At 37.8% G+C, this 20,976-nt stretch overlaps 1 protein-coding gene across 1 annotated transcript; it reads right to left on the bottom strand.

The window, feature by feature from the left end:
• Window positions 1-522: 522 nt before the first annotated feature.
• stk35l (serine/threonine kinase 35, like) lies at window positions 523-20,771 on the bottom strand. The gene is made up of 3 exons (XM_056460176.1): window positions 20,109-20,771; window positions 14,532-15,295; window positions 523-3,898 (listed from the first exon to the last, which is right to left on the bottom strand). The coding sequence occupies exons 1-2, from the start codon at window positions 20,572-20,574 to the stop codon at window positions 14,568-14,570; spliced, it is 1,194 nt and encodes a 397-aa protein (XP_056316151.1). The 5' UTR covers window positions 20,575-20,771; the 3' UTR covers window positions 523-3,898; window positions 14,532-14,567.
• Window positions 20,772-20,976: the final 205 nt, after the last annotated feature.

Below are 20,976 nucleotides of genomic sequence, written 5' to 3'. Positions count from 1 at the left end.
ATAATTACAGTTAACCGGGTCAGGCTCGGACACAAGATGCACAGGCTCAGGTAGGGTTGGGGTTAATTTTTTTGGGCTCGATCTGAGCTCTAATTGTTATGCATGAAAATACAACACATGCAAATACAGAAATGCCCTGCAAATAGCACAGACAACATCACAAATGTTTTGGGACCCCAAAACGTTATTATAGTTTTATTTATTGATTGTTTATTTGATTTAATGTAGATGCATTCCCACTGTAGAATTATCCCAATCGATAATTGTAAATTCTTTCCAAATAGAGATATGAAGTTATCTGGTGAAATTGTATTCATATTGCAATACATAATCGCAAAATAAAAGCGCAATGCTAGATTTTTCTAATATTGTGAAGCCCTAGACAGGATGATGCTATGTTAGCAACTTCAACATTGAACTTTTAATATGATTTGATCAAATGTAAAAAACAAACAAACATATACTCCAACTAGTCAGTAAACTGCTTCAGGGAGTAACATAAAAACTGAAAACACAAACAGCTTACGCTTTTACAGGGTTTATTGAACAAAACACAATAAAATATGACACCCAAAAAAATGAGTGAAGCTTCCAAGAGCTCTAGTGTGCTTAACACAAAGGAAAGTGTTAACTTTCACACAAAAAAAGTCCACGAAAAGTCATAAGCACAAAAAAGCAAAAATGTCAAGGTCTTAAGAGGCTAGAGGCTAGTTCAGCAGAGCAGCATCACACAGTGTAGAAGGAGAGGTTGCATAGACGAGTGCGTTTACAGGCAAAACTGGACCACGAGGAATACAAAGAAAAGCATAAAAAGCATGAAAAAGAGATGATACAACAGGAAATGAGTTTCTTTTATATTCCTTTTGCTCTCCTCAGTGCAATGCAGTCTAATACTCCGGTTCGCTTGACTGCTATGACAAACATCTCAATGTTTACACTTTCTAAAACATTCGAACTGAAAAGAGCCGTTATTGAAAGATAAAAAACATTGACTTCAACTCGCTCCAAAATTAACTGACCCTCATGAAACATACAATCATTTACAATGCTGTGCGGGAAAAGAAATGTGAGTTTAAAACGAACCTAAATAATGCATTGAAAACAAAAAGCATTTCCTGACAGAATAAAAACAATCAAACCTATAAAAAGTAACAGAACATTTTTGTTCCCATGTGAAGAACCACCATATGGTCCAGAATATCTCAACTCGAAATACCTTAATACCTTGTGATCTCACAAGCATAACGTTTCTTCTACAGCAGAAAGCAGTCAGAAATCAAAAAGGGAATTTTTAAAAAGTACTATAGATTTATTAATCAAAAATGACAAAACACATACTGTATAAATAAATAAATCTGAAAACCGTTAACTACTGGTCTCTCCAGAAACAACTGAAAGCACTGCTAGTCAATTTAGTGAATTAGTTACTAAAACACAAGAGTGCTGAGGTAGAACTATAGCACACACAAACTGTCGGGCAAAAACACACCTGGATACAGCCAAACACACACTCTTGCGCGCACACACACACCAATCTCTTGCCTTGTCTATGAAGTGTTTAGGATTCAGATGAAGGAACTCACTAGAGCTCCCATTGTGTTTTGAGAACAAGATTAACCCATTCAAGTAATCAGATGACAAAATAAAAAGAATAACTATCGAGCAAACAATGGTTATAGAGCCAAAATTCAACAGGAAAAGCATTAGTAGAAATGTAATGAAATTTATTTATTATTATTCTAAAAAAACACCATCTTTATCTGCTCTAAGTGAAAACTGAATCCATATCTAAGTTCAAAAACTACTAAACCATTAAAATTGTAGGTGTGTGTGTGTGTGTGTGTGTGTGTGCAGTGTGATCGTGACATTGTAAAAAGGGCAGCTGAATCATTCGATCTTTTTGGGCAAGAAAGAACCTCACACAATGTAGAAACTGGCACCTACATATAGAGCCAGATCGGTCTCATAAATAATACAGTTACAAAATAAAATTTATACTTGCACGGCACAATTCACATTAACAAAATCCAACTCGTGAATTCAAAACATAATTCATAAATACAACAAACGGTTCATGAATTCGCAAGTAAAAATCAGAAAAATTTTCACCAAATGAATTGGATTTCTGTATTTATGAATCATGTTTTGAATTTACTAATTGGATTTGTGTTTTTTTAACCGTTTTTAAATTTTTTTTATTATTATTAACGAATTAGATTTGTCTGTTTTTAAATCTTTTTTTTATTTACGAATTGGATGTGTATTTTTGAATAGTTTTTTGAATTTACGAATTAGATTTGTGTTTTTTTTATTTTTATTTTTTTATTTTTTTGAATTTACGAATTTGATTTATGTATTTTTGATTCGTTTTTTAAATTTATGAATTGGATGTGTATTTTTGTGTCATTTTCGAATTGGATTTGTGTATTTTTTAAACGTTTTTTGAATTGACAAATTGGATTTGATAATTTTTGAATTGTTTTTCTGAATTAGATGTGTATTTTTGAATAGTGTTTAATTTACGAATTGTATTTGTCTATTTTTGATTAGTTTTTTATTTTACGAATTGGATTCATGTATTTTTTATTCGTTTTTAAATTTATGAACTGAATGTGTAGTTGTGTCGTTTTCGAACTTACGAAATGGATTTGTGTGTTTTTGAATTGTTTTTGAATTTACAAATTGGATGTGTGTATTTTTTAATTGTTTTTGAATTTACGAATTGGATTTGTGTGTTTTTGAATTGTGTTTTGAATTTACGAATTGGATTTGTGTGTTTTTGAATCGTGTTTTGAATTTACAAATTGGATTTGTGTGTTTTTGAATTGTTTTTGAATTTACGAATTAGATTTGTGTGTTTTTGAATCGTGTTTTGAATTTATGAATTGGACTTGTGTATTTTGTAATCATTTTTTGAATTTATGAATTGGATTTATGTATTTATGAATTGTTTTCGAATTTACGAATTGGATGTGTATATTTGAATTGTGTTATTTTAAATATGAATTGTGTTGTGGATATAGGAATTATATTTTGTTAATGTATGATTTCTGAGACTGATCTGGCTCCATACCTAAAAGGTTAAACTGCACACACCTAATATGTAAAGTGTTAAAGCTTTAAAAGCTCTGAAAATGCACTGCATATTTAAAAGATAAAGCTGCAAAACAAAACTATCACTAGACTTCAAGGCACCAGGGTCGATCTGCATTCAAGGAGAAAATAAAATCTCAATACTGGGCTTAAGATCATGAGTATGTTAGTAGAAAATAAAATCAAGATATAAAAGTTTGCCTTTGATTCACGTGGTGTTAGACGAACTAGTCACAAAACCCATTGGAGGACCAATAGGTTGGACCCAAGAATAAGACTATGAGAATATGGTAATGGCATTTCTTTATATGCTTGGGCACTAAAATGTAGTCAAGTATTTTGTGAGTGTCTTAGTACTGTGTAATTATATTGAAGGCTTCACTGCTTAGAAAACTTAAATGATAAAATAAAACGAATGAAATACTTTATTATTTTTAAAGGATTGTTTTGAGAAGATGAGCAACTAGGGAAGCTCTGCTAAAGGAATATTAAAGTCCCCGTCCCTTGCTAAGACTAATAAAAAGCTTGCAAGTTTTGGCTTGATTGTACTTAATGTATCTCAACATTTTTTTAGCATTACTTCACTCTTAGTGATGTAACCAGTGATTGAGTTTGGCTGAACACTTCTGGGCTTGATGAATGATTTGTTTAAATCACTACTCTAAACAAAAAAATCTATTTGTGGCAAACTTTGTATTGGTGTCCAAGTTGAGTACTTTGTACTCTTCACATTAAATCAGCAATGGAAGATTCACAGCTTTCCAAGCAATGCAGTCCCTTCTGGTCTCTCGTGGAACAGGTAAACCTAAAAAAGAATGAAAAAACAGAAAATCAAGTTATTAAATGAGGAAAAAAACTTGACATACATTAAACAACGAAGAGCAATTTTCAGGATCTGGAAGTAAAGACTGTATTAATTTTCTCCACAAGGAAACAGAGTTAACAATAACTGATAAGACTTTTAAAAGAACACTTAAGAGTTATGAAACCCACAACTAATTTTTCTGCAATTTTGTTAAAACATCAATTAAAACAACATTAGCATTTGTTAGCTTTAATTGTAGGAAACAACTGGCTAATTTTGAGCTTTTACTCATTAATTTACTCACTAATTTTGGCTTGGCGATGACAGAAATCTTTGTAAAACACAATCAGGATAAATTATTTTTTTGTGAATAATCACATTCGTATTTTAAAAGTTCTGGTATATGAAAAAGTGCAATAACACTATAGAACGGAGGTGTTTTTATAGCAGCATTCTTTTATTAATAGCCATGTCACAATAATCAAAATATCGACTTAATCACACAGCACAAACATGACCTCATGTATTTTTGATGATGCAATATATATCATCCATAGGGGTGTCAAAATGAAATGTTTCTTTGGTGCACCGCAATGCAGACACGGACAATTTGGTTTCGGTTCAGTAACAGATCATAACCGGTTATTACATACTGACGTCATTTATCACTGTATTGTGGTAGCTCACTATGACAAGGGAGGCGAGCGCGAGTAATTAAAACACTACAACAACTTAAAAATTCAGAAACTCTACACAAACTCACTGCGTGTGTGTTTGCAGGACAGTCTTTCACGAAAACTGAAGTTACAGCAGAAGCCCTGTTTCACTGTTATGGAGAAACTGAAAATAAACTCCATTTCTCTCTCTCACTGTGGCCCTTTGACGTGCTGGTGAGAGGTAACAGGTCCTCTTTTCTCAGCTGTTACAGCGATACTTCTAGATACAGACACGAGCACGTGTCTGCAGAGTGAGTTTTCTCCACTGTGCGTCTATCATGGACCAGCTGTGATCGCCGCTCCCGTTTATCAGTGTCACTCATTGGTGAACAGCACCGAAGCGTTAGAGCCAATCGCTTTCTGTTAAGCGCGTGACCACATACCTTAGGAACAGTATTACAGAAAATTTAAGCGGTTTTAAAACGTTGACTTTTCCAAAACCGCGCTACACCTTGAAAACGGTTATCGTCCCATGCCTAGTAAGTTCACCCTCTAATCGCCCATACATAAAAACCAATGTTAGCAACATTTTAGCTGATTTAGTTATGGTGACAGGCCTACTTATTTACGGTTCAAAATATATTGTAAAACTCATCTTAAATGTTCATGTAATCAAACTAAATCTAAAAACCAAAGCTATTTGACACTGCCAGCCTATTTAGTGCTAATTAAATGATCATTACATCAGTGGTTCTGAGTTCCTGTCCTTGCACTACACTGGTCCCAGATAAAACAGCTAGATGTTAGATAGATAAGAATTATCCATTTGTTAGGCGAGACATCATGTGAAGCGGCTTCCAGGTCCAAGCTCTCTATTAAACTGTATGGGGAGACTCATCAAATGGTAATTATAAACGTTTACAAAACGTTGTATAATATATAATGTATAATCAATAACGATCGCAATATATATGTCCATGCCTAATATCAGATGGCCAGAAAGTGATTAATTTTTATACATTGTTCAAATATTGGTGTCAGTGATGCAGCAGGTCCAGAGACTGTTGTGTACACCATGATTTTATATAAAATTCACTTTAATGTGTGATGGGAAGAAAAAAAGGCCATAAACTAATATTTTCTCAATTCAAACGAGTTGCTGCTTGGACCCGGAAACAGTATACGATACGTCACAACTTACCAAGTGGATATGCATGAACTGTGTTCAGAATTACAGGGTCCATACAGTGTTTATTACTTCCTACTAACCTGAGCACAAGAAATGCATGTGGTTTGAATGACACTAAATGTGTGACGAATTTGCCACAAACACAGAGTATAACTGGCCCCAGCCAATAAATAGAATCCTGCATTTCAGTCATTTACAGCCAATCGTATATATGTACTTATATAAATGAATGAATGACAAGTCTCCAAAACAATGGACTACTGAAATAAACTGAACTGAAAAGAGGTCCTGTTTATTTTCTAACACTTAGAGAGTCTGGCTTGAATGATGTCATGAGGCAAGTGCAGTTGCATAACGCCCATATTAAATGGGTCTGCATCTCAGATTGCTTGTTGGGTAATCAGATTTGAAAGCATTCAGACCCAACAGAAACAGAAAAAAAACAAATCTGTGCAGGCTATCTGTCATTAGTCAGCAGGACTGCAGCTTGAGCTCACCCATGTACAGTAAAGCCCTCACCCCTCCTCCTCATATCCTGCAGATCAAACTATGTGCTGAGTCAGGAGAAGCTACTAAATGCCCCACCGCAGCCACTCCAACTACAAAACACACGCTGTTTCAGGCGCAAACCCACCCTCTCTCACGTCTCGCACATACACACCACTGTCTGAGAGCAAATTAGCCAAGAGGCTCTATGCAGGATCCTTTTCCTGCCTGTTAGCAATGATAGAGGGGGGATGGTGAACAAAAGAGGAGCGGTGAGGCAGACAGCTGTAACCTCCTCATAATGACTGGGGAAATGATGAGGCCTGCCTTCACAATGCATTCATGCTCTCACCAAACACACAAACACTACTGCAAACTGGCATTCAGCCCTAAAGTACAGCATTTCAAATGGCTTGCAATTGAGTGATATCCTGGCCATTACATATCATTTTTACTTTAGGGTTGACGTGCAAATTATACAGGATCTTGACAAAATAAAACATTCAAATGACATTTTTTAAAAAGCAAAGTCGCAGTATAATTTTACACTTACAATATAGTAAGGAGAATTTAACTTTTACGGTGTGCTAAGGATTACATTCTACTTGAGTTTGACAGCACACATTCATACTGATATTTTTTGTTACATTTACATGACAACAATGTCACTAAAATGAAAAAGCTTTTCCCTTGCGTTAAAAAAAAAAAGTAAAAAATTATCTGCATTTGTACATCTGTGAAAACTACCAAAAATGCTTTATTAGGTATGCCAGGCCAGTATGTGGTGTTACAGTAAACAGTATCTGTAGGAAAATGACAGTGTTATCGGCAATTCGAGGAGGCTAAAGATCATGGACTCTAGAGCACCTTTTGAGGTCGGAGGATTGAGGCTTACCTGCATAGCACTTCGCTAGCTGGCCTTCATTACACCCACCCCCTAAACTTCACTCCCATGCAACCCGCTGAGAGCTGGGATCGAATCGGCGATTCTTCGTATAGGAGTTGGTTGCACTAACAAGGAGGCTAAAGACCATGACCTCCAGCGTCTGTCGCTAGGGCTTTTAAGGTCAGAGTAGTGAGGTTTACCTGCATAGCACTTCGCTAGCTGGCCTCCGTTACATGTATGTAGAATTCGCTGTGTTTAGAAGATGCGTCTCTCCACACATTGCTGATAAAGCATTAGCAAACACTTGAGCAACAACAACACTACCACATACTAGATGTTTTTTTTGACTGATGTTGACTAGTCGCGCTGTGCAGATCATGTGGTTTGACCTGAACTACAAGGCAGCTTTATACACAGTGGTGGTTCACTGAATGAAACTGTCCTCAGATTATTTAAAGTCATGTTTAAAATGTTATTTTTCTTATGTCAGTGTCAAAGATTCACATTAACTTTAAATCGTCAAAGTCAAAGAGACGCCAGTTAGTTTGCTCCATGCAAATACTCTAGAGCAGATGCTAGCCAATCATGTTTATGTAACCCTGGAAAAGTAATTTGATTGGCTGTTGTCCTCTGCGAAGCATAGATGCTGTGACATATTTTGTGAATGAACCGTGGAGCGTGCAGAAACCATGAAGTGCGCAGCCGCGGAGGTGTGACAAACTTCATAGCATGAGTAATATCAAACCCTGTAAACACGGTGAAGAGATTTCTGATAACCAAGATAGATAAGATACACATAAAATATGCCTCTGTGCAGGTCTCTGACAGTGTAATAAGGTTTAACATTATAGCCTTTGTCTTTTGTGCGTTATGATTTTATGAAATAACTTCAAATGAATGTGTGTGCTAGTGACATATGCATTAGTCCTGCACTAAAATATCTGTTATTACATTCTTAGTAGTACATGCAGTGATCAATGTGTTGACTGGATTTATTTTGCAATAAAATTATCCTGGGTGTTATTTTTGTATTATTAACGAAATGAAAGTGTTGTGAAAGTGCAATTGTTTTGCACTAAAATCATTGGTAATGTTGTGTTGATTTTGTAATGTGTTATGAGCATATGCGTCAAACAGCATGTGTATATATTTCCTGCAAATAAATCGCAAACTGTGGCATGTTGCAAAACATTTGCATCTTGTGTTTTATTGATGTCCCCAGTGTCTCAGTGTTGACTCGTCTTTAATAAGATAAATGAACTTCCAAAAATCTAAATTAACTCAACTCCTACCACAAACTCCACAATATTGTTGCGTTTTTGTGCACTTGCCTTAAATCTACACCTAAACATGCACACGCATGATGTCATCACATTCAAAGACACGACAATGGTGGATTTTCTAAAACTTCCACTTTGAAATGCATTTTCAACACTGTTGTCATGTAAACGAACAGAAAAACACAAAGTTTCCCATTTTTGGCTGAAAATGTTGTTGCATAAACGGCCTCTGAAGAGTATTTAACTAGTCCATGTGTACTGTATAACTTCATTTGAAACTAGTTTTATACATCTTTATTTCAATGTATCAATACATTCTAAAATCCCAAGATCAATCTTTTTATTCGGTTTCAGTTGCAGCATAATTAAAGTCACTAGGCATTACAGCTCATGGTGATCCCAAGAAGCTTTTTCTTTTATTCCTTGTGATAAGAAGCAGTCTTATAGCTTTTAATATTAATGCAATGTTCAAGTATTATGGTGCTCTAGTTTATGGTAGTAGTAATTGAGGCCAGCTTCCAGCCTCCGCCACTGAGACTGCAGCTCTGCACAAGACGTTTGGCCAGCGGAAAATTAAAATGGTGGTGCCCAACTGAGTCTGGTTTCTCTCAAGGTTTTTTTTCTTCACTTCCGCCATTTAGTGAAGTTTTTTCCCTCTCCGCTGTCGCCACTAGCTTGCATGGTTCGGGATCTATAGAGCTGTGCATCGTTGGATTTGCTCTTCAGTATTTGGACTCTCAGTAGTGATTATTAAACCACACTGAACTGAGCTAAACTGAACTGAACTTAAACACTAAAAACTGAACTACACTGTTCCAATTTACTGTGACCTTTTATGTGAAGCTGCTTTAACACAATCTACATTGTATAAGCGCTATACAAATAAAGGTGAATTGAATTGAATTAATAATTATCCATACAAAAATAATAAAATTCAATTTATTGAACTCAAATCACTTTTATCTATCTATCTATCTATCTATCTATCTATCTATCTATCTATCTATCTATCTATCTATCTATCTATCTATCTATCTATCTATCTATCTATCTATCTATCTATCTATCTATCGGACACTTGACACAAAGGTTATCAATAGGCAGAAATGGGAACTTGGCACTTTTAATTAAATATATGAAAAACAATCTCTATAGCCCAATTCACAGTGCACAAACAGATGCTGGCAAAGGACAGGAGTAAACACTGATTCCACAAAACCTTATTGTTTCTGCCTGTCTGGGCAAAGTGATCAGGCCTTAAAACTGAACAATGACTGATATTGTAACAACACGTTGTGCGTCCCTAATGCAACAAATTACAAACTTCACGGTGTCCTCTGCAAGGAACTGTCAGTTGTTTGTGGCATGTCAAAACAAACAATCTTTCCAGTTGTGCACAAGGAACAACTCCCAGTCACCTGGTCTGCCTGGTGAGTGCTGTGCCTCAGGGCAAAATGCATGGAAAAAAGAGAGAGACAGAGAGAGAGAGCGAGAAAGAGAGAGAGCGAGAGAGAGAGAGCGAGAGAGATAGAGAGAGAGATAGAGAGAAAGAGAGAGAGAGAGAGAGAGAGAGAGAGAGAGAGAGAGATGGGAGAGTGAGTAAGAGGAGGGGTGCTGGTGAATGGGTGCGGTTGTGTAACAGCTATCCCAGCATGCACTTTTAAAAAAACAAAAGAGGCTCTTAAAGCATACTACAGAAGCTCATGCCATTTAAAAAACCCTGATTCGAGCCTTGACTGCGCTGTCATAAGTGTGAAACTGTAATTTGAAACAGTGATGAATGACTTCATTGCTGTAGGAAAGACAATGAAGGTGTTTTCAAAACTTGCATAACTTATGATGTATGAAGGTTTTACTTGGATTCAAAACCTAGAGTCTCATGTCATATTTTTCTCCACTTCACCACCCATGCGTGTCATCGAAATAATTAACACCCTCGGGAAGGTTGTGTGAAAATACAGATGGCAGATGAATACAGCAAAAATCAAAAAGAAACAGTACTGAAATTCTAGCTGACGCTGAGCCGACTATCAGTCAGTAAATAGATCAATCATCAATGGAACCAGCACTCCTAATAATAGTGGTCTTAAATGGATAAATATTTAGCATAATGTATTGTTATTAGAAACGTCTACAGCAATGTCCAGTTTTTGTGTAGAGCAAGAGGCAAAGAGTTCTGTCTGCTTCTGTTTTGAATGATACTTCCTTATGTAACAAATCAATGGAAAGCCATTTATTTACCGTTTATGTTGACCTGTCATCAGATTGTTCGAGACGTTTGCCATAACTTGTTTTACACATCTATGACAGACTTTACACCATCTCTGACATTCATGGATGTGCAAATAAACATACCATAAACACAAACCAGAGGTGCACAGAACATGTGCAGCTCCCCTACAACTTTCATTTGGAAATTAAGGTTGTTGCTAGATCAGATATGGTTGTGGCCGGAAGTTAACTAAAATTATTTATATTATTTATGAAATTTCCCATTTATTGTATTTTATTAACGTCTACCCCTACCTCAACCTACCTAAACCCAACCATCACAGTACTGTAAACACAGTAGTTGTACCAAGAATTAATTGTTATTTATTAAATTACCCTATAAATTGTATTTTATTAACGTCTAAATAAAAAAAATACTAAAAATAATTCAGAAATATGACTAAATAAAACCGCAAGATACACATTTTTATCACTGACTGAAAAAAATGCTTTTGGTTCAGAGTCGCAGAGAAACAGCTTTAAAGCACAGTAGTACACTACACAATGCTTCATTCATTGCAAGACTGCATTTGCAGAACACAAGCCGTGAGTGATATACGATTCTGTTGTATTGAGGAATTTGAACGGCGGACACTAGATGAGGAGTGCAGCATCTTAAAATTATTACATTTGTAAATTTTTGTCCAAAATTAAGCAAATTGAGCAGGAGGGTTGGGCGATGTCGACCAATTTGGCATCATACAATGTCTAATTTGAAACATCGTGATGGACGATGGCATCGTCCTCGTGGGCGGCGGTGAATTAATTATTTATGAATAATTAATTAATTCATAACAAATTAACTATTTGTAGCCTACCGTTTCAACTACCTGGCCCGCATGGTCTTTGTTTTACCCATATTTCAATTAAATTAAATTAAATTCAGCTTTATTTGTATAGCACTTTTACAATGTAGACTGTGTCAAAGCAGCTTCACATAGAAGATTAGAGTAAATTGAAACAGTGTAGTTCAGTTTTCAGTGTTTAATAATAACCAATAACCATAACCAAATAAAGATAAGTTACACACAAATTACCACTAGTCAATCACTTTTTCCACGGGACTCTGGCATGAATAGGCAGAGTGATCGGTGTCGTTATAATGGCGTCGACAAACAAAAAGGTGCACAACCAACAGTATCTGAGGTTTTCGCTAAAATTACTAAGTACAAGCGTGAAAGCAAAAGATTGAAGCAGTGTACTGATGCTGTGACATTTTACCTGATAGATTCAAAAGACCGAAGAGTCATTGGATAGGAGACAAGATTAATTAAATGTCACCTTTAACAACTATAGTGAGACTCGATCCAGCGGTACATCCTTGATAAACTATCCGACGTGCACTGCTCTCTGGGCTGACTGCTGAAACTCAGACGCTGCAGCGCATGATAGTGTGTGTGTGTCTGTGTGGTCACGTGATGTGCGTTTTCAGCGGAAGGAGGGAAAGAAGGGAAGGAGGGCTTTTCAGAAATGCTAGGTGAAACGCCAGTGTGGACGTGGATCATTTTCGTTCTAAAATGCCATTTTAAAACTAAGACGTATTAGTGTAAACAGGGCCTCAGTGTGTATTTTTTGCGAGTGGGTTGCTGCTGCGAAGGGGGCGGGGTATAGCATCGCGATGCCGGTTCAACATCATGATGGCTTTCGGCCATCGCTGATGGACGATGGCATCGTCTATCTGTCTAACCCTATTGAGCAGCATACATGCGCCTGTCAATGCTTATTTTTCTGTTTCTAGCTCACACATGCGCAGCACATCACCATCACAATCTAATTTGAATACAGCTTCGATAGTGAACTTTTGAGAATCTATTTAGAATCACAATCCATAGATGAATCGATGCGTTATCCCACCCCTAGCTATTCTGGCAACAAAAGACTTCTAAAAGCTGATTTAGGGCATACTCACACTAGGTACAGTTGCTTTGAACCACGCCGAAGCACGATTGTCCCCCCAACCCTCTACCCCGACAGCCTGCACTCACACTGCATTTTGCCTTCCAAACTTGTTCACGCTTACATCATTGATTATGCGACAGTTTAACAGGAAGCGAATCGCTCTCGCTCAGCACAGTGGAGATTGCATTAGTTATATCGTTTTCGTCATTTGAGATGCAGTGACTTGCAGTCAAATATTTTGTGGAACAGATCCACAACTTTTGACGCTCATAAATGATCATAAAAGTCCTCGTGCTGCACGTATTAGAAGGTTTGCTGAATATGCAGCTGATGTGCAGCAAGGGGTTTGCTTCTTTAATAAACAATGAAAGTTCGCGTTCATTGAAAAGTAAGAATGATTATTTAATCCTTATGAAAGTCCATTAAAAGTAACATCGCGTCTTCAGTTTTACACTTAGGCACGCTTTACATTCACACTACAAGCATACCACGCCTGGGCCCAAATCGAAGCACTCACACTTGTCAAACGAACTGGGAAACGCACCTGGGCATGGTTCAGATAGCATAGTGAGTGCACCCTTACATTTCTGCGTCAAGTGCACGTGAATGGTCTGGCACAGTCTTCACACAGTCGCATACCCTTAGCTGTGGCTGACGCCGAGCCTTACATGCACCTCTCAAAAAAATTAACTACGCATTGGAATAGTGCAAACAGGGCCAAACCTGCGGGAGAGGAGCGAGCCTGTTTGAGCAAATGTTTGACAAATGTTGTGTTCCGTGGCGGAGCTCCATATGGAAACTTTTGTTTTAGGTTAATTTATGATTAAAGTTGTTATACATCCGCCAGTTCCTGCCTCTGAATGAGCGAGTTTCAGCTACCTGTAGAGTAAGGTAGCATTACAGGTATTTCCCATGTAAACAAAACAGCCGCAAAGAAGCTTGACACTGAGGAACATAAAAACCCGCTGCCAGCTAGCATTACGGAGGCGTTATTGTCTGAGCAACACAAACAGAATGCAGAAGTATAAATGCATGAGTACGCACAAGGCAGGTGCTGTGGGTTATGGCAATCACTCAACGAATAAGTATAGCTCAGCCTTATGCCCAGTTCAGACTGCATGAAGTAGTTGTGTTACAGATGTTTTCACACTAGATGACTATCTGGGGTAGCGTTTCGTCGCTGCTGTGTTTACACTGCAAGATGGATCGGCGACAGGAGGTTTCACACTGCATGACTTTTGAACAGGAATAATTTCTGACAACTTTGTCTCGGTCCGCAAACTACATCTCACAACCAAACACACGGGAAGTGGCATTGAAACAACGCAAGGTCACGTAGAATACCTTTTATTATTAACTACATAATGGGAAGCCTTTAGTGGGGTAGAAAATGTACTTATTTTGCTCAGCTGGCAAAGTAATTAGTAATTTCTCCTTAACTTTTTTCTTTTTTGACCCGGTTGTGGTATTGCTCAGATGACACGTCAAACAGACACGAATGCCCTGCAAAATTTGCACTAGTTTTTCCTCCATTTGTTAGGTCTAAATACACTGAAAAGAAGCACTTTTAACTTCTTCCCCAACCTCCCGCTGGCGTACAGATACCAATACTAGTGGATGCTGCTCTCTCGTTGGTTGTAGGTAATCGCTGATGTTATTTTCAATCAGAACACATTTCACACAGCATGATGTTGAATCACTGACAGGTTTTAGCATGCCAAATATCTGACGGGTGTCAGCAACTCATCTGCATTTCTCTAAGATCGTGTCTTTGATGGTTCACACTGTGTGATTGTTACTCGCATGAACAAGCCCTGATTTGCCTTTGATTTCTGGCATTTGTCTGAGATTTTTCAAAAGCTGTCAGCGAGTCAAAACCGGGGCTAAAATCATGCAGTCCGAACTCGACAAACAAATCCAAAAACAACAAAATCTGTTTAAGGTAACTCCTTTGGCAAAGACATACCTGTGTGTGCAATGCGTTTAGGTCAGAGGTCAAAGTTCATGCCGCGCAAGTGACTTGTCCCATCCTGTTGTGCAGCTCCAGAGCGTCTGGTCGGTCCTGAGGATTGACAGCCAGCATGTCCTTCAAAAGTTTTCGGAGTGCCTCGGACATGTGCGAGCGCCTGCGCTGGGGAATACTCAACACCATCTTTGGGTTCTCCAGAAGCGCCTCCCCAACTGGGACAATGTCAGACCCCTGCCGCACATACGTCCCAAGTAGTTCCCGTTTGGACTCGGCATCAATGAATGTGATTCTCTCGATCATGGCCCAGATGATAATGCCCAGAGCAAAAATGTCCGCTTTGGCTGTGTAATGTCCTTCCCAAACCTCTGGTGCCATGTAAAAGTCTGATCCACATGCCGACGAGAGCCAGAACTTATTGATGTTAACAACACCGTTCTTGTTTTTGTCAAGTCCCTCTTCTGCATCCCGCACTCCAGCACTCAGACCAGCACACACTTTGCTCAGTCCGAAATCTGCCACCTTCAACACAGGCGCTCCAGAACTCTCCGAGATGAGGATGTTATCTGGTTTGAGGTCTCTATGAACAATGTTGTTTTGGTGAAGGAACGCCACAGCGCTGCTCAGCTGCATCATGAAGCTGGCATTGGTGTGGGGATCAGGCCTGCGGGACAGGATGAACTGATTCAGATCTCCTCCTTCACAAAACTCCATGACAAACCACAGGTAGCAGGGCTCATCAGGACACGACAGCACTCGCTCACCTGGAAATAATGAACAGAGATTCAGAGAGGAAAACACTTCAGTATTATGGCTTTTGAAGATTTTACATTGGTACAAGTCAACACTTTGATTGAAAATTACATATTTTTTTAACAACAATCCACATTTCAGTGACTACGCTTACATGGACATCAGTAATCAAAGTATTTGCCTTAATCCGAGTAAGACAATAATATGATTAAGGTGTTTACTTGAATAGTTTTTTAAATGTTCCTTTCATGATTCCGTTTTACACGTTATAGCACGTTATAATTCAATTCATGTCATTGCACCACCGCGCGATCCACATTTCCTCTGGAGTTTCATGTAATTTTGGGTGTTTGCTTTTTATTTTGTCGACTTTAACTGCAGTTTGGCACTTTCATTTTATAAAGGAACATTACACCCATGCCCCACGTGACAAATGAGATATTGGATGAGAGTATGAACTGCTGGAAGAGATTTTGATACCCGTTGCCGTATGGGAATAAACCTCCGCATTTTGCCAAGCAGATGTCTGTGATCCTTCACTGACTCGGTAGACGTTGAAAGGGTTGGGTATCGTTTGGGGTCATTTCGATACCGGTGCTAAATCGATACTTTTAAAATGGTACTGGTGCCAAAACGGTGCCTGAACCGATACTTCTGAGGCACAAAATGATGGTGGATGGCTCTAGAAAAATCTTTTATTTGACAAAATCTTTTAAAAAATAATTTTAATAGAACAATATAATTAAAGTTTAAAGTAAACATCAATTCATATTTTATATATTGGAATAACATTTATATATTTGTTTTGATCATTTGTTGGTTAGCTTGAATTTAATATTTGCATTATGAAATTACATTAGCTTACTACTAACCTGTGGAAAGGCTGTCATCAAAATACTGAACTCCTTTTTTCTAGGGTTGGGGCTTGTGACTATGCTTACATGGTTATCAGTAATCTAATGATTTGCTTTCATCGGAATAAGACAATAATATGATTAAGGTGTGCACAGGAGTTGCTTTTTGAATGTTTCTTTTGTGATCCCGCCTTACATGTTATAGTACATAGATCGAGTAACGTCATTACGTCACCACGCTATCCATGTTTCCTCCAGAGTTTCATGTAATTTCAGGTGTTTCATTTTTAATTTTTCATTCATGAACATTTCATTCATGCCCCCATGACAAACAGGTATTTGATGCGAGCATAATCAGAGTACTGTCTTAATTATATTAAAATCAGAGCAATAATGTGCATGTATGTACTCATTGAAAGTGCCAGATGGTGTCGCAAGCTTTCAGAGACAGTGCATTCCTCTGCCTTTAAGTTGATTCCATGAGCCCTCAAATGTTTCATAAAGTTTGACATATTTTCCCCGTTAAACGCAACTTTGAGAAGCATCTGCTTCACGTTGCTGTGTCAAAATCCTTGCATGTAAAATATGCTTTAGAACGCTTAGTTTAAGCAAATTTGATGAACGCGATCATGCGTGTTGATCTGAAGAGAATGCGCTGTACCGCGTGCGTTGCATGTGCCCGTCGGTATTCTTCAAATTTGTTTAGAATGAAATGTTTAGAGATGGTGTGACAACTCGTACCTATGTGCGTCTTTGATGCACCCTTGATTACATCTTTGTCGCAGCACCAGTGGCACCGAAATTCATATGCTCATTCGGTCCGGTACATACCGGTTACAAAGGTACCGGTGCTATAATGCCACCGGGTTGTGGCATTAAACAGCTGTGACTACATAGACTATCCTGTCAAAAAATGCGGCGAAACTCCTACACAACAGTAATAGTTTGATTAAGGTGTTTACATGTCTGTACTGCATTTCAATAATGCAACTAAAATCACTCCAAATGCCTTAACCTGATTTATGTTTAGCAAACAAATACGATCTTAATTAGATTAATCAAAAATTGCTGTTTACATGGTCAATTCTTAATCAGAGTATTGTCTTAATCCTATTAAAATCAGATTATTAGTGTCCATGTAAACATACTCTGTGTTGAATATATCGGTGAAACAACATGCTCTCTAAAATAAGATTTCCCTAAACATTCACAAGCCTAGCTAAAACAAATAAATAAATCAAAGGTAATGACTGAAATTTAAGGAAAGTAACTGCATCCTATTTTAATACATCTGTAGTCCAAATTTACAGTTAAATGCACCAATTTGCCTGCCACTGTTATCAAAATGTATTGTTACTGCATATTTAAAAAAAAAAACATTAGTAAAATGCAACTCCAAAAACTGTTACTTGGTTTTGGTCTTTCCCTATTCAAGCAGAAAGAGTTGCACATGCATGCCTGGAAATAGCAGCAAGGGGAGTTACAGATTTGGCCGTTAAGTAAACCAACTTGCTTTTTCCAACTAGGAACTCAAAACATCACACACTGCACATATTTGAGTGTCAAAACAATATATTAAAGTGAGAGAATATAAACACCAGACAGGAGCAGAAGCAAATGCAATAGATTCAAAAGAAGAACTGCTTTGTCATCACTTTCTTTGGCTGGATTGCTGTGGAACCAGTTTGAGGCCGTTTACGGTTTCTTCCCACAGGACCAGACTAGCTCCCATATGAACAGCAAATACTGACTTGTATTCCCTGATAAAAGCCAAAATGCCTTAGTATAATTAATAAACACTCCAGTGTGCTTTCAGAGGGGGTATTTTTATCCCTTCCCTGGATGAGCAAGCATTACCTGAATCTGCAAATGCTGCTGTAAATAAAAACCATATTGTGAGTCTCAGTGGTATTACCAAAATGTAAAGAAGGTGTTATTGGAAAACCTCAACTTTCTAATGACTGTGATGTTGTCATTTACATTGGAAAAATACTCAAAACAAATACACAAATCAAACCATCACATCTCTTTTTGTTAGCTCACAAAATTACACTGAATGTCACCTCTGACATCTGAAAACAATATGAAATTCAGATTTTTAATAGTCACCAAAATAAAATTGCAGCTTGTCTGCGATTCACCTCACTTTACCATGTCAAGCGCATATGGAGCCAGATCAATCTCAAAAATAATACATTTACAAAATTCAATTTATACATGCACAGAACAATACACATTCACAAAATCCAATTTGTAAACACAATCTATAAATACAACAAGAAAAAATCATAAATATTTTTGCCAAATGAGCTGGATTTGTGTATTAATTAATTAATTATGTTTGGAATTTTCAAATTGAATTAGTGTATTTTTTAATCGTGTTTTGAATTCTCGAATTGGATTTGTGCATTTTTGAATCGTGTTTTAAATTATTGAGTTGGATTTGTTTATTTTTGAATTGCTTTTTTAAACTGACAAATTGGATTTTGTAAATGTAAATTGTGTTGTGGATGTATAAATTATAGTTAGTAAATATTGTTTTAGAGACTGATTTGGCTTCTTAAGCGCAGCGTAAAACTAGTAAATCAAAATTGTATGATTATTGATTTGTCGAAATCATCCTCAAGTCAAGATGCATTGTAATTTTGCGTTAAATTTCTTCCAATTTCACTTCGATTAAGGTCCATTTCCGCCACCATTTTCAGATAAAAAAAGGGGGGAAAAAACTATTTCCATTTACACAACAAAAGCATTTTGGAGGCCAAAAACATAATTTTTTAAAAACACATTTTAAAGTGTAATTTTATTGAAAACAAAGCTATTATTGTCTCAGTTCAAACTATAAAAATGTGATTTCGTGATAATGCTGAGGTCAGGTACATATGATATGTATTACAAGTTCAGTCAATAGGTATGTGCAAGTTCTTGACAACCTGAACAACAATGGCAGGCCACAGTACGGTCAGTATGTGTGCAGAATGTGTAGTGTTTCAATATTTCCAGTGTTGACATGAACATATGGCGGCCTTACAGCTATTTTGTGTCATTTGATTGTGGATATGCGTGGACAAGAATTGCTGTGACAGTGTTGTCATCCATTTTAGTACATTGTTGTGCTAACATACCCTTAATGTTAAAGGAAACTTTAATATATATTTCTCAAAATATATATTTGATATAGATATAATAGACACAAAATAACTACAACCACTATTTCATTTAAACATGTCTGTCTAGCCTATTTTTTTAATCTGGAGACCATTCACAGTGTAATACCCACACAACATTAAAGCATCCTTTTTCTACTTTCAGTTCCACATAGATTAAATATAGATTTGATCAACATCTCTCAAGCAAATACCTCTAGCATCACTTTGCATATCATTCAGTACACAGAGCTACATGATGTTGATGACTCAGGCATACATATGAAAACAGACAAACAAAGACGACATCCCAGCACATTAAGATTAACGAGGCTGGATTGGCTTGTATCAAAATCCCCACCGTCTCCTTTTCAGGTGTAAATAACGTGAACAGTTGTCATGCAAGTTCCTTCATTGTTTTAACAAGTCGACAAGGTTTGACCCCAAGACCAGCACCTCCCCCACTTCCAACCTCAGTTTCATAACCGAGAGGAGGCTGGGGGAGGAGGGCAAATCTGACCGACTTTTGCCTTTCTTACATAAAAAGTAAACAATCTTAAATGTAGAACATAGACATGCGCAATACAAGCGTCCAGTGTCATCAGTGAGTCACTGCCAAACAATGGATCCTTGCTCGTTTTACCTCATATAACAATGCAAAAATCAACATACATCGACGTTATTTCAATTTTAAATGCCCAAATGTGTCATTTCGACCAAACGAGAGAGCTGTCACTAACAATAACCACTGTTTGAGCATGACAAAACCTACATCCACTGTTGACCTTTTAGAACAATTGCTTGAATGAACTAACACCCCTCACCTTTCAGCGAGGTCTCCACCAGCCTCAAATACTGCTTTGAACGCTTATTGCCATGGTTCATTTTCTGGGCCATCCCGTTCTTTTGGAGCACACACTCCTCCAGCTGGACCACGTTCTCGTGGCGCTTTTCCAGGCTGGTCAGAGCCCAAAACTCGGCCAGCGCCAGCTCCACATTCTCGGGCGCGTCACAGCGCAGCTTTTTCACAGCCACTTTAGCACCTGATTTACGAGCAATGGCTTCGTACACAACGCCATAGCTGCCCCTGCCAACTTCACGGAGCAAGCTGTACCGCGGCGCAATGATCCGCCTCTCCAGGCTGCCATGTTTGCCCACGTCCAGCTCGCCTGCCATTGTCTCATTCTCCTCGTCTATGTTGTCGACGCTGAGCGAGCGCAGGACACTCGCGCTTTCGGCTCGTTTGCCAGCGTTGCGCGTCCGGCGCCGCTCTCGGTCCTTTGCGTTCATCGCGCCTCCTCACGTTGAGTGCGTGCGTTGGCAAATATCTTCCGCGTTCATAGCTCCAGGGCTTGAGGAAGTTCAGCAGCGCTTAAATATCGTTGACATCTGTGTTTTGTTTTCATGCGGCGATTCAGCGACCGTCCTGCATCTGGTCTGAACTGAATAAATCTTGAATGAACTGAGAGAACTTGTCTGGATCGTCCCACTTTCCTGTTCGGTGGGGGGGATCAATGACCCGCGAGGACACACGAGAGACACGTTTCAAGTAAACGCCTCTTGTGGCTTGAGTTGTGTTGTTAAATTCGATGCTGAAGCAAACATAAGACACTGTGTGTTTTTAAATACATATATTTTATTTACGTTAATTCCATATAGGCTTATTTGAAAATGTGTGTACGAGTGTTTTTG

The sequence above is a fragment of the Danio aesculapii genome, chromosome 6, assembly GCF_903798145.1.
Source record: "Danio aesculapii chromosome 6, fDanAes4.1, whole genome shotgun sequence".
Taxonomy (NCBI): domain Eukaryota; kingdom Metazoa; phylum Chordata; class Actinopteri; order Cypriniformes; family Danionidae; genus Danio; species Danio aesculapii.
Note: the sequence above shows the minus strand (reverse complement) of the source record. Positions and strands in the feature narration are given on the sequence as shown.